Below are 12,105 nucleotides of genomic sequence, written 5' to 3'. Positions count from 1 at the left end.
CCCAAGAGGTCCAGTGGCTCCAGCAGCGTGCTGGGGGTGCCTGGGGGCCTGCATCCCGCCGTGAGTGTTCTGACCTTGCAGAAGCGGTGACGGGGCCCTAATTTTCCAGCGTAGAAGCAAAATCAGTCACACCCCCTACCTCGGAGCGGGAGGCGGGAGTTAACCTTTGACCCAAGCTTTGGTGAAGGAAGGGAGGGGCGGAGGACAAAAGAGCATCCCTGTCGTTTACTGAGGACCTACTACGCGCCCGCAGTGGTGCTGGGCATTTTTACATAATCCTCACAATACCTGGGGGTGGGGGACAGGAGAAGGTTATTTTCATGTCACTGATGAGGAAGCCCATGCTCAGAAAAGTTACTTCCCTTTATCAGAAGTTACACAGCTCGACTGTTGGCGGCCCGCTAATTGTGAGTATTTTAAGGATGCCCGGAAAAGCAAATGATGACGTTGCAATTCAGTGAGGCCCAAGTCTGACTTGACTGCAGAGGATTAAAATGAGAGAAGCAGGAGGCCCTCTGCCCTCCAGTGACCTGCAGGGGGAGAGAAGTGGTCACTGCTCGGGGCATGAGGTGCCAGGTGGCCCGTCTCTGGAATCCCGGGTCTGCCCTGAATCTCAGCTTTGACGTCGCTGTAGAGAGGAGCCAGCCTGGGTGCAGGCTGGCTGCCGCCTGAAGCTCTGTTCCCCCAAAGCATCCTGGGGTTCATCTGAGAGCCCCGCACACCTGGGATCCTTTGCTTCAGGCTTTTGAGCAAGAAGCATCATCCTCCCAGTTTCTGGAAGAGCCAGAAATTCACGGGGGAGTTCGTGGCAGGGGGGCCCCGGAGCCGTGCCAGGCTCCCACTCCATCCCGGGGTTCTGCATGCTGCATCCCTTTCTTCTCCCCACACTGTCTCCTCCTGATGTAGCTGATATAGCCTGGAGGAAAGAACTCCACGGCCATAGCCTCCAGCACCTCATTACGCTTGTCTGTGAGGAACTGCAGAGACAGCTGGTAAAATATTTAGCACGATGGAAAAAAACTGCACACGCCATGAACCTGGAAGATAGAACAAGGGGTCCTTAACAAGCACCCCTCGTCTTTTTCTTTAGCCCATCAATTCCTTTCTGGTCCTTTGCCTTGGTTGTTTGCTTTGGTTTCAGTGATTCTCACAGGCAATCTCCCGGGTACACTAAATACCTGTAATAAAAGTGCAGCCCTAAGGTACGAAAAAAATTAGGAAACAGGCAAGGAGCAGTTGTCGAAGGGTATGGGAGTGATGGAGGGTTGAGGAGGGACAGTCAATTAATGGTAAAAAAAAAATAAGGGCTTATCTTTCTGAATCCCTAGAGCCCAAAGAAACCCTTCCAAGTCATCTAGTTTATCCTGCGCTTCTCTACACCATATCAAATGATGAGTTACGTTTCTCTGCTACCCCGAAGATGCCCAGCAAAGATTCAGCTCTTTCTGAATAATGAGTTCTGTTAAGTCACATCCCTTACCACTGGAAAAAATTCTTTCTTTCTGATCTAAACCTTCTCCACATCAATGTAACCCCATGATTTACAGTTTCCTTATGACCTGAGGAAATGTTCATACAGCAGTCAGCACCACTGCCCAGGTCTGTGCTAGTCACATAGGGGAGCAGGTGGGAAAAGTGAAGCAGAGGGACTGGGAATACAGGACACGTGAACCAAGCTGCCTCTACCTGTAGGAAGCTTATAATTGAATCATGGTGGTTATGGCACCTGGAAAGGGGTACCATAGAAGTAGTCCCAATCTGAGACCCAGACTCCAGTGCTGGAGGGGTTTACATCTTAAGGGCTATCTCCTTGAGCCTTCTCTTCTTTAATGTCGATCACCCCAGGTCCTTTAACCTCAGGCCTTATTGGGTAACGTGCCTGAAGTTGTTTCCTTCTTCTCCTCTTGGGCTTTGTCCGACTCTGCGTATCTAAGTTGCAAAACCTCAACTCTACTGAGGTCACAGCCAGAGTCAAGAATTCTTGGCAGTCCTTGCGGAGCAACTGAGCCCTTGCACCACAACTAGTGAGCCTGCACTATAGAGCCTGCGAGCCACAACTACTGAGCCCACGTGTCACAACTACTGAAGCCCGCTTGCCTAGAGCTCGTGCTCCGCAACAAGAGAAACCACTGCAATGAGAAGCCCGCGCACCGCAACGAAGAGCAGCCCCCACTCGCCGCAACTAGAGAAAGCCCGCGCACAGCAACGAAGACCCAACGCGGCCAAAAAAAAAACAAACGGAATTTTTGGCAGTCCTGAGTACTCAAGTCCTCTGATAATACCTCAGTCCCTCTCCCATTCTCTCAGCAGTACCATGGGTTGTATTCAGCTTCTGGTCCACTATGACTAGTTCATCCTTTTTCTTTGTGATTGTATATAAGCCATAGCAATTATGGTATAAAGAACCCGGGGCTTAGGAGTTATACTACCTGGGTATCAGAATTGGGCTGGGAATTTTTGCTATTTAACTTTGAACATTTCCCTTTACGTGTAAGATCTCAGTTCATCTCACCTTTAAAATAGATGTGCTGTCTAGAAAGAACCCTCAAAATTCAGTAATCAGAAAACAAACAACCCAATTTAAAAATCGGCAAAAGATTTGAACAGATACATCACCAAAGAAGTTATGTGGATGGCAAGTCGGCCCCTGAAAAGATGTTCAGCCTCATTAGTTATGAGGCAATGCGAATCAAAGCGACAATGAAATACTCCTACACATCTATTAGAATGTCTAAATTAAGGCTAACTGTACCAAGTGCTGGCAAGGGTAGGGACCAACGGGAGGGGCTACAAAGGGGCAGAAGGAAACTTTTGGAGGTGATTTTGGAGGTACATTGTCTTGATTGTAGAGATGTTTTTTTATATATATATATATATATAAACTTACTAAATGGTACATTTTAAATATGCAGTTTACAGTGTGTTGGTTACACTTCAACACGGCTGTTAAAAATGGTCTATTTTTCAGTCCATCGTGTGAGTCAGTTGAATTAGTGCTTTTGAAACTGTTATATTGTTCATATTGTTCATCTGCCATTTGAGTAGGGCATTTCTCTCTCTCTAAATATTAATGTTGGAACAGTGCTTTGGAATCCCTTGAGATCCTGCACTGGGCTATGATCAGGGCTGTTCCAGTAACCATAATTTATTAATTGAAGCTCTCTATGTGGAGGCTTTTAGCAAATCTGAGAAGCAGTTTTAAGAAGCACAGAGCAAGAGACCTGGAGGGTAACCCGTGTCTTTAAAATGTGTGCATTTTTGTGCTCGGAGAAGGGGCCGTGGTGACTCCCCCAGCCAGACACCTGCCTTTGGTACAGGGGTGTGGCGTTTTCCACCTTGCAGAGGTTGCCTGTCCTCTGATGGTGTTGAGGGTCTCAGGCCTGGAAAATTCTGATGCCGCTGTCTTCAAATTCCAGTGTTTTCATCCACATGGGAGAGGTTAGTTGCATTATACACTTCAGATCACTCTTTTTCGGCAACATCCTGTCCTTCTCTCTTGATCTTTATTTATTCCATTTATTTGGGACGTTCCCCTAATTGTCGAATGGATTTGAAGAGCACCTTACTTTTTTTCTTTTACTTGAAGTAGAGATAGTTTATAATATTATATTAGTTTTTAGTTTCAGGTGTACAGCATAGTGATTTAATATTTTTATAGATTATACTCCATTTAAAGTTATTATAAAATATCGGCTATATTCCCTGTGCTGTACATTACATCCTCATATCTTATTTATATTATACCCAGTAGTTTGTACCTCTTAATTCCCTTCCCCTATCTTGCCCTTCCCTCACCCCTCTCCCCACTGGTAAGCACTAGTTTTCTGTATCTGTAAATCTATTTCTGTTCTGTTAATATTCATTTGTTTTACGGTTCCGTTTCCACATATAAGTGAAAAAGCATAGTGTTTGTCCTTCTCTGTCTGACTCAGTTTCACTAAACATAATACCCTCCAGGTCCATCCATGTTGTTGCCAATGGTAAAATTTCATTCTTTTTCATGGCTGAGTAATATTCTATTGTATCTCTGTACCACATCTTCTGTATCCATTCCTCTGTTGATGGACACTTAGGTTGCTTCCACGTCTTGGCTATTGTGAATAGTGCTGCTATGAACACTGAGGTGCATGCAAATTGGTGTTTTTGTTTTTTTGGATAAACAGCCAGGAGTGAAATTGCTGGATCATATGGTAGTCCTATTTTTAGTTTTCTGAGGAACCTCCGTACTGTTTTCCACAGTGGCTCCACCAATTTACAAGAGCACCTTACCGTGGAAAACACTCCGTTTTTTCTAACCTCAGGGTATCCCGCGCGTTGTCCCCTCCTGGCACTGGGCACACTTGGGCTGGGGATCTTGTCAGTGTTGCTAATGGAAGGGCTTTGGGTCAGCTGGCCCCTCTGTTTACTGGTAGTAACCTTGGTCCTGACCTTAACCTCCCTGGGCTCAGCTTCTCCATCCACACAACTACAATAGCATCTTCTACCTCAAGAGGCGCCTGCGACGGTTAAATGAGGTAACGCAATATGTCCTTCACCTAATAGGTACTCAGTGGGTTAATTCTTCCCAAACACACAGCTGTCCGGTGCCCCCCATGCTTCGGGGCAGGAGGGGTGGGAAAAGAGCATTTGGTGCCGTGTCTAAACTGCTATTTGAAGAGAGCATGAAGCTGGGCTCATGATACAGAACATCCAGGTTGGGACAAGCAGTATCGCCAGCGGCTGTGACAATCTCTGTCACTGCTTCTGCTGGCCATTGCTCATCACTCAGCGTAATCCCTGGTGTCACCGCCCCCCCCCCCAACACACACATGCTCTTGACATCTGTCCCCGAAATGACCACACGAAAAGGTGAGGGTGGTCCCGGAGCAGAATCTGGGAGCTTCCTCCGGCCTTGGGTGACATTCCCTAAAACAGCGTCAGACTGGGGGGATGAGGGAGACGTAGTAACAGATCCGCGTCTCAGCTTCACTCCGCCTCGCGGCTCCCGGCAGCAGCTGGAAGAGGCTGATGAGCTGGCATCTCAGGGCACGCTGCAAGAGCTGGAAACATGCAGATCGGTGATGGGGCATAAATAGCCTCTGCTGAGCTCGTCCTGGCCGTCTCCGCCGGCCCCGGGGCCCACTCACCCGGGCGGTCGGGGAGACAAGAGGCAGGGCGGGAGCGCCATGCAGCGTGGAGCTCCTCACCTCGCCTGGACGTGTGCGCCTCCCGCCTGCCGCCGCAGGACGCGGCCCTCCACGCGCCCGCGCCGCGGGGCTCGGCCGCAGGGGCCTCGTCTCCGGAGATCGCTCCGCGTTACCTTTCGCGTCAGACGCGAGGATGAGGAGGAAATGAAGAGGCCCCACTAGCGGCTGGCGGGCGGGCGGGCGCCAGGGTACGCGCGCCGGAGCCCAGCCGAGCCGAGGCGAGCGGCGGGCGCCTGTATTTTTAGCCTGATGCCGCTTAACTTGCTGGCGCTCCGCGCGCAGCCGAGCAGATAACGGGGGAGGGGAGCCGGCCGCGGCCTCGGATTTCCGCGCCGGCGCCGGACGATGGCAGCGCGACCGCGCAGGTCGGGTCCAGACGCCGCGGTGAGTGCCAGGCCGGCCCGCGCCGGGCGGGGTCCCTGCCGCCGCGCCCCCTGCCGCGGGCTCGTCGGGCGCCGGCCACCAACTTTCCCGGCGCGGGCGCGGGCGAGGACGCGCGCCAGCCGCCGTACTGTTGCCTCACGTCCGCGGGCGCCGAGGCTTCTAGCGGGATCCAGAGGAAAATTCCTCTGGCCTGGAGGCCGCCGCCGCGGAGGGGCTGGTGCCGGGAGGCGGCCGGACCCGTGGCCGGGCGGCCGGGCGGGCGCGCGGAGGTGCCTGGAGGACAGTCCCGCGGGGCTGACTCTGCGGTGCGGGGCGACCGGCCGCCCCTCGCGGGGACCAACTCGGACCTGCGGGGATGCCCCGGCCTTGGCCTTGGCCGGAGAAGGGCCGCCTCGGGCGCCCGCGGCACGCCTGAGCCCTAGACCTTAGAAACACGAGCGCCCAGAGGTCCAGAGTCAGCGGGAAATGAATGGGGGTGAGAGGGAGCCGGGGGACCCCCCGGCGAGCTGTGCACCGTCCCCATTTTATTAATGGAATTGAGGTCTGGGAACTTGTGCGAGGCACAGCATCAAGTGGCGGAGCGGGGCTTCACGCCAGGTCTGTCCAACGTCAGGGTCCACTGTGGCTTTTCTCACATCCTGCATCACCCAGCCTCCCAGCATGAGGCTGGAAGAGCGCAGGAACGGACGGGGTTTTCCCCAAGGCCTTGTACTTGTGCGGAGAGGTCATAAGAGGACCTGGGAGTCTGGCTTACGCATCTCGTTTCCTCAGTGACACCTTTAATAGCACAACTTTCTGGAAAGAAAAATGAAAGAAACCTAATGAAAGCGCACACTGGGGCCCAGGGTTCACTTCTGTTTCTCTGTCGTCAGTAGCCTAATGCAGGGGCCGCACAGGTGTGTGCGGGCGGGCACTGCCTGTTCTTTCTTGGAGGCCCGGCCTGGGCTCCAAGGAGCACCCGGGCGCTGAGTGTGAAGACACTCTCAGATGTGAAGGGCACCTCCCATATACAGGCCAAACACCGCCTGCTGTACTTGGTCTTCCGGATGTGCTGCAGCCCCTCAGGAAAAGGTCCAGAACCTCTACTGGGAGTTCTGACAGTGACTCTGCCTTTTGCCCAAGCAAGACCCTTTGGGAAGGAGATACTGTCTTATCACTGTTTACAGAAATTAATGAGAGCTCAGTTTCCATTCATCTTTTGAGATGAGATTTTGCACTGGAAGACCTTGAAAAAGTCAGTCATGATTTGTTCTGGGAAAACTGAGGCCATCTCAAGCCCCAGAGAAGGCGTGAGGAGGCCCTGGGTTCTCCCACCTGGTCTAAACCTAGACTCCACCTGGCTCCGGTGTTTCGGCAGCCTCCCCTGCCCCTGGGTGCAGACTTGCTGACATTTAGCTCCCTGCTTCCGGCGCTCCCTCCCCGGACACTGGAGTCCCCTCTGCTACTTATCTATTGCTATATTCGCATCTGCCCCACTCAGGAAGTGCAAGTTTAATAATAGTCGGGCATCTCAGGTAACCAAGGGTTCACCTCCCTTTTCTGACGAGCAGCCCTGATGAGAACTTGAGTCCCAAGAGGAATTCCATTCCCTTCCTTTCCCCTCTGCTTCCTTCCTCCTGAAGCGAGGGCTGAAGTGGGCACAGCTTCTGAGTGCTGAGAGGCGGAAGGCTCTCTCCGGCCAGAGCTGAACTGGAGTGGAATCTCTGGGCACTAGAACATGGCTAGTGAGGAAGCACTACTTAGATTCCTGCCCAGCCAGGATTCGCTGTGTGACCTCGGACAAGATGCATAACGTCTCTGTGACCCATTTACCTCATCTGTGAAGAGGAGACAATGAAAGTACCTGCCTCTGGAGATTATTGGGAGGAGCCAGTGAAGTCGTTGGTGCAGAGGGCTTAACACATAGGAAGGGCTTTATAAAGGTGACTTGTTTCATTGTGAAAAGAAGTTCGGGGACATCACGTGGGTTAATCTGTAGGGATGTGGGCGGGGTATGCAATGAGATGTGTGCGACCCCCTCCTCCCCTCAGTGCCGGCAGTTTCCTCAAGGGGAAAATTAGGTTAAAATAAAGCTCAAGATGAGGAAGGGGCAAAGGCGCAAGTGGGCAGCCTTGGCGTGGGTGCTCAGAGGGGTGACAGCTCTCGGTGGTGGTACAGGGTTCAGGGCCATCGTGGACTGATTTTTCTGGACGCAACGAGCGGCTTTCTTTAGCTCCTCTGGTCTCTCCACACAGAGAGGCCTCTCTGAGGCTGCCCTGCAGGGACGGGGCGCTCAGGGAGGGCCGGGGACTCTGGTCCAATTTATCCTAGCGCTGAGATAGTCTGGTTCGTATTTTGTCATTATTGTTGTTTTTCTGGTTGGTATTTACTCAGGTAAATATTCTGAATGGGGCATATTGGATTCTTTTGACTCTCTTTCTGCCCTACTGGGTTACAGGCTGTTCCTAGACGCACCAGGAAACGGCACCTAGGACAGGTCATTAAGTTGCAGGAAACTGAGTTAGAGATTCAGCAGAACAAGATGGCAAGAGTGGGTCTCATATTCCAAAGAGGGCCATTTGCTCTGCAGCTGAAGTATTCTCTGGCACCCAGGAGGTGCCCACTGCATGCCTGTGGAATAGATCACTTTCTAACTCTATCACTTTGCTTGTCAAGTCACGAGGGCAGAGACCTATATTCAGGATTTTTACTCTCTCTCTTTGCCCTAGCAGGATTCTGGACTTGAAACAGGACCTCAGGAAATAAGTTGTAGAATTAAAACTGGGGGGTACACAGTGGAATGACACCGTTATTACCTATAATCCACCTGTAAGATACCCTGAGGATCCTACCTGGGTCCTGACGACTCTATGCCCAGAGAAGACTGAAAAGAAAATGAAAAAGCCTTAGCAATTGAACTTCACCTCTAACTGTCTAGGTGACCTTAGCCGGTCACTTTATTTTTACCATCAGTTTTATCATCAGGAAAGGGAAGGCCTGGGACTGGATGATTCCTTCCTAGAGGCCTGTCTTGGCCTCAACGCAGCAGGTCAGGGTCAGAGCCGGGACCTGCCAGGGACCCTTTCTCTGCCATAGATTCACTGTTTAATTGGGAAAGGCATGGGGGCCCTCCCAGCCCCTACACCTGTCATGGGTTTCCGGTCACCCTCAGGTTTGAAATCGCTGAGAATGCACCTCGGGGTCAAGGGCAGTAGGCAGGTTTTGGCTTGATTCAGGGAGTCCTGGGCTGAATCCCTGAGTGTTAACTAACACAGAACTTGGGCGTGTTATTAACCTCTCCAGACCTCAGTTTTGTCACCTCTAAAATGGACATAATAATTACACCTGCCTCACGGGTTGTGATCAGGATTGAAAGATAGAACTGATTGATATTAGTATTATAATTTCATGGTTCAATTAGACACAACAGAAACTATTGAGCCTTCTTCACCTCATCCAGATTGGGCTTCGCCAGCCCTCCGTGTATCTGCTTGTCTGTCTGTCATAAATATTCTCCTTTGCTTCCTAGATTCAATGCTTTGAATAGTGACAGTGTCCTTAGTTGGTGTTACCTCTATTTGTATCCACCATGCTTAGGTTTTCATCCCACATCCTATGATTGTGGTTTGGACAAGTGGGAGATGTGTCTCTCTCTAATACTCTCATTTTGGGGAAATAATGTACTATATTTTTTTCCAGACAGCTGAGTCCAGACAGGCTTTCTGAACCAGCAGGCACAGACAGACATTTTCAGAGGGACTGAACCTTGAGCCTGATTTTTCTGGGAATCCAGCTCATGAGGAACCAACAGATTAATCCTCGCCTGAGGTGGCAGGGACGGGGGCACGGGGCAGCCCTCCGGTGTGAAGATCTGTAAGGCCGGAGAATCTTTCCTGCCCTGGATTAACTGTTTAATTGGTGAAGGTGTGCAGGCCTGCTTTGGTTTCATTGTAGGACGCTGAGATTGTCGGCTGTAGACTTTGAATCTAACATGTTTAGGGACCGTCATCCCTGTGACTGCTCTAACAGGGTACCACAAACCTGGTGGCTTAAAACGGGAGAAGTATCTTCTCTCACAGTCCGGAGGCCAGAGGTCTGAGTCAGGGTGTTAGCAGAGCCACGCTCCCTCCGGAGGCTCCAGGGCAGACTGCTCTTGACCGCTTCTAGCTTCTAGCTTCTGCTGCTTGCCAGCTTCCTTGGCTCGTGGCCGCTTCACTCTGACCTCTCGTGTGTGTGTGTGTGTGTGTGTGTGCGTGTGTGTGTGTGTGTGTGTGTGTGTGTGTGTGTGACTGTGTTCTTCTGTCTTTTGTAAGGACACTTATCACTGGATTTAGGGCCAACCTAGGTAATCTAGGACAATCTCATCTCAAGACCCATAACATAATTACATCTGCGAAGACGCTTTTTGCAAGTAAGGTCACATGCAGAGGCTCCAGGGGTTAGGGTGCAGGCGTATCTTGGGGGTCCACGGTTCAGCCCACTACAGCACGTTCTTGGAGGAGGGGAGCGTGGAAGCAGACAGAGCACCCCTGGGTGGATCTTCTGGAGGAACGGCATAAGCCCCCCAACCCCAACCTCCCCCCACTTCACACGTGGCTTGTCACCTGACAGTTCTCACCTGTTAAACTCACCCAGAGTGCACACCGTGTGCGAGCACCGTGCTCCGCGCTTGTGCTGATGTAATAATTATAGTCATGTATAATATTTCCTTTCAGCTTCACAGCCAGGCCTTGTCCCCCTCCCTCCCTGGCTTACAGATAAGAACACAGGAGCAGAGGTACCTGCAGACTGTAGGGCCCCCCTAGACGCAGGGGAGCTGCTCGGAGCCCCTGCAGTTGTCTTCCATTCCCCCAGCTCTCATTCATCTCTAATACAAACCAATGTCCTGGGCAGGGTCTGGATGTGCCTGTAGGTGTCTGAGCCTCAGCATACAGACCCCAAGTGCTTTACTGTCATTCAGGAAAACTGGCGAGGGGCACCTGCCAGCTCAGGTGGCAGAGCCAGACCGCCTGCTGTGCCTCTTCCCTGCTGTGTGAACCTGCACAAGTCACTTGGGCTCTCTGGGCCTCCGTTCCCTCATCTGTAAAATAGGGACGGCAATAGTACTTACCTCTTGGGGATATTTTAAATGACGAAATGCATCTGTGTGTGTGTGTGTTGATACGTATTATATGTCAAGTGCCGATAATGGTTCTGGGCACGTAGTAAGGGCTACGCGCTGTTTACTTAAAAACAAAACCACAGAATAGCACCGAAGAGCTTGCGTGTGGTTCCTGTGGTCCCTCCAGCTGTGACTCAGTGGGTGGGGCCGGGCAGTGCGCTTTGGGCTCCTCAGGAGGAGGGCGGAGCCTGTGGAGGCATCGAGGCAGTGAGACGCCAGGCCTGCTGAGCGGTCACTGGTGGAATGGGAACCCTCTCGAAGGCCGGCCCCTCCCGGGTCCTAGCCAAGATCGCTTGCTCATAAAAACACCAACAGGAAGGGAGGCTGAGCTCTAAAGGCTGCCCCGCACGTGGGCGGAGAGCAGTCTGTCCAGGGGCTCCAGGCCCGTACGCGCCTGGGGACCATGGTGGGCACCTGAACAGGAGGGTGTGCTGGCTGCCGCCGTGACCTTGGCCCTTTTTCACAGCTCTGGGCTTGAATGGATCGTGAGATCTTTGTCACACAGACCCACTCACAGCTTCTCTTTCTCCTCACAGGCCGATGCTGCTACCAGCTTTCTGAGGGCAGCAAGATCAGGTAACTTGGACAAAGCTTTGGACCACCTGCGGAATGGGGTAGACATTAACACCTGTAATCAGGTAAGTGAGATGCAGGGTGCAGGCAGGCATGTAGTCTCTGAAGAGCGGCTCTTGCCTGGTGCCCTTTCCTGAAGGCTTGAATCTGCCTCTGTTCACCTTTTCCCAGTGGCCTCAAACATCCCTCGGGGCTCCCGCCCGCTGAAGGCCCTAACCTTCAGCAGGGCGGGAGTTTGTGGCCCTGCAGCGGCCCAGGGCCCCATAGAGAAGCGCTGGTGCCCGAACAGTGTGGGCTGCACCCGGCTCCATCCCCTGCCGCCTCTCCCCTTAGAAGTCTCCGGCTGGTCCCTGCTCAGTCTTAAAATTTGTGGCCTTTGAAAGTGGGCTGGAGGAAGGGCCTTTGAAGGATGCTGTGTCAGTGGTGACATTCATCTCCTTTGTCCACCAGCGGGCTTTGTGGGTGTGCTGCTGGGCTGAGAAGGAAACAGTGCTGAGGACTTGCTCTGTCCTATGCTGACAGAGACTGAGAACTAGTGCGGCTGAAAGGGCTTCTCTGGATGTTTCTGGTGCTGAGTGACAGGGCTTGGTTTGGAGAGGGGGAGGGGACTGAAAGTGTGCGGGATGGATCGGAAGACAGAGAGTCAGGTTTGGGGCCAGAAATCTAGGCACTGACTGAATAGAGAGCATCTTACTCCCAAGGAGGAGGACAGGGGTGTGGCTAGGGCCGTGGATGGATGACTTTTGTTGTGTTTGTTTGTTTCTGCCAGTTGTTCACGTACACAGCTGATTCCGTTTCTGATTGAGAAGAAAGTTACCAATT

General features: G+C 52.2%; 1 protein-coding gene across 1 annotated transcript in view; it reads left to right on the top strand.

Moving 5' to 3' along the window:
- Positions 1–12,105, top strand: part of ANK1 (ankyrin 1) — a 126,054-nt gene that overhangs the window by 24,268 nt on the left and 89,681 nt on the right. Inside the window, exon 2 of the mRNA XM_027122906.1 lies at positions 11,247–11,348. Coding sequence (XP_026978707.1) covers positions 11,247–11,348 — 102 coding nt within the window. The remainder of the gene's footprint in view (positions 1–11,246; positions 11,349–12,105) is intronic.

This window comes from Aethalodelphis obliquidens, unplaced genomic scaffold (genome assembly GCF_003676395.1).
Source record: "Aethalodelphis obliquidens isolate GAN/ISIS:26980383/991018 unplaced genomic scaffold, ASM367639v1 scaffold25, whole genome shotgun sequence".
NCBI classification, from domain to species: Eukaryota; Metazoa; Chordata; class Mammalia; order Artiodactyla; family Delphinidae; genus Aethalodelphis; species Aethalodelphis obliquidens.
The sequence above is the reverse complement of the archived record's forward strand: the minus strand, read 5'-3'. Positions and strand labels throughout refer to the sequence as shown.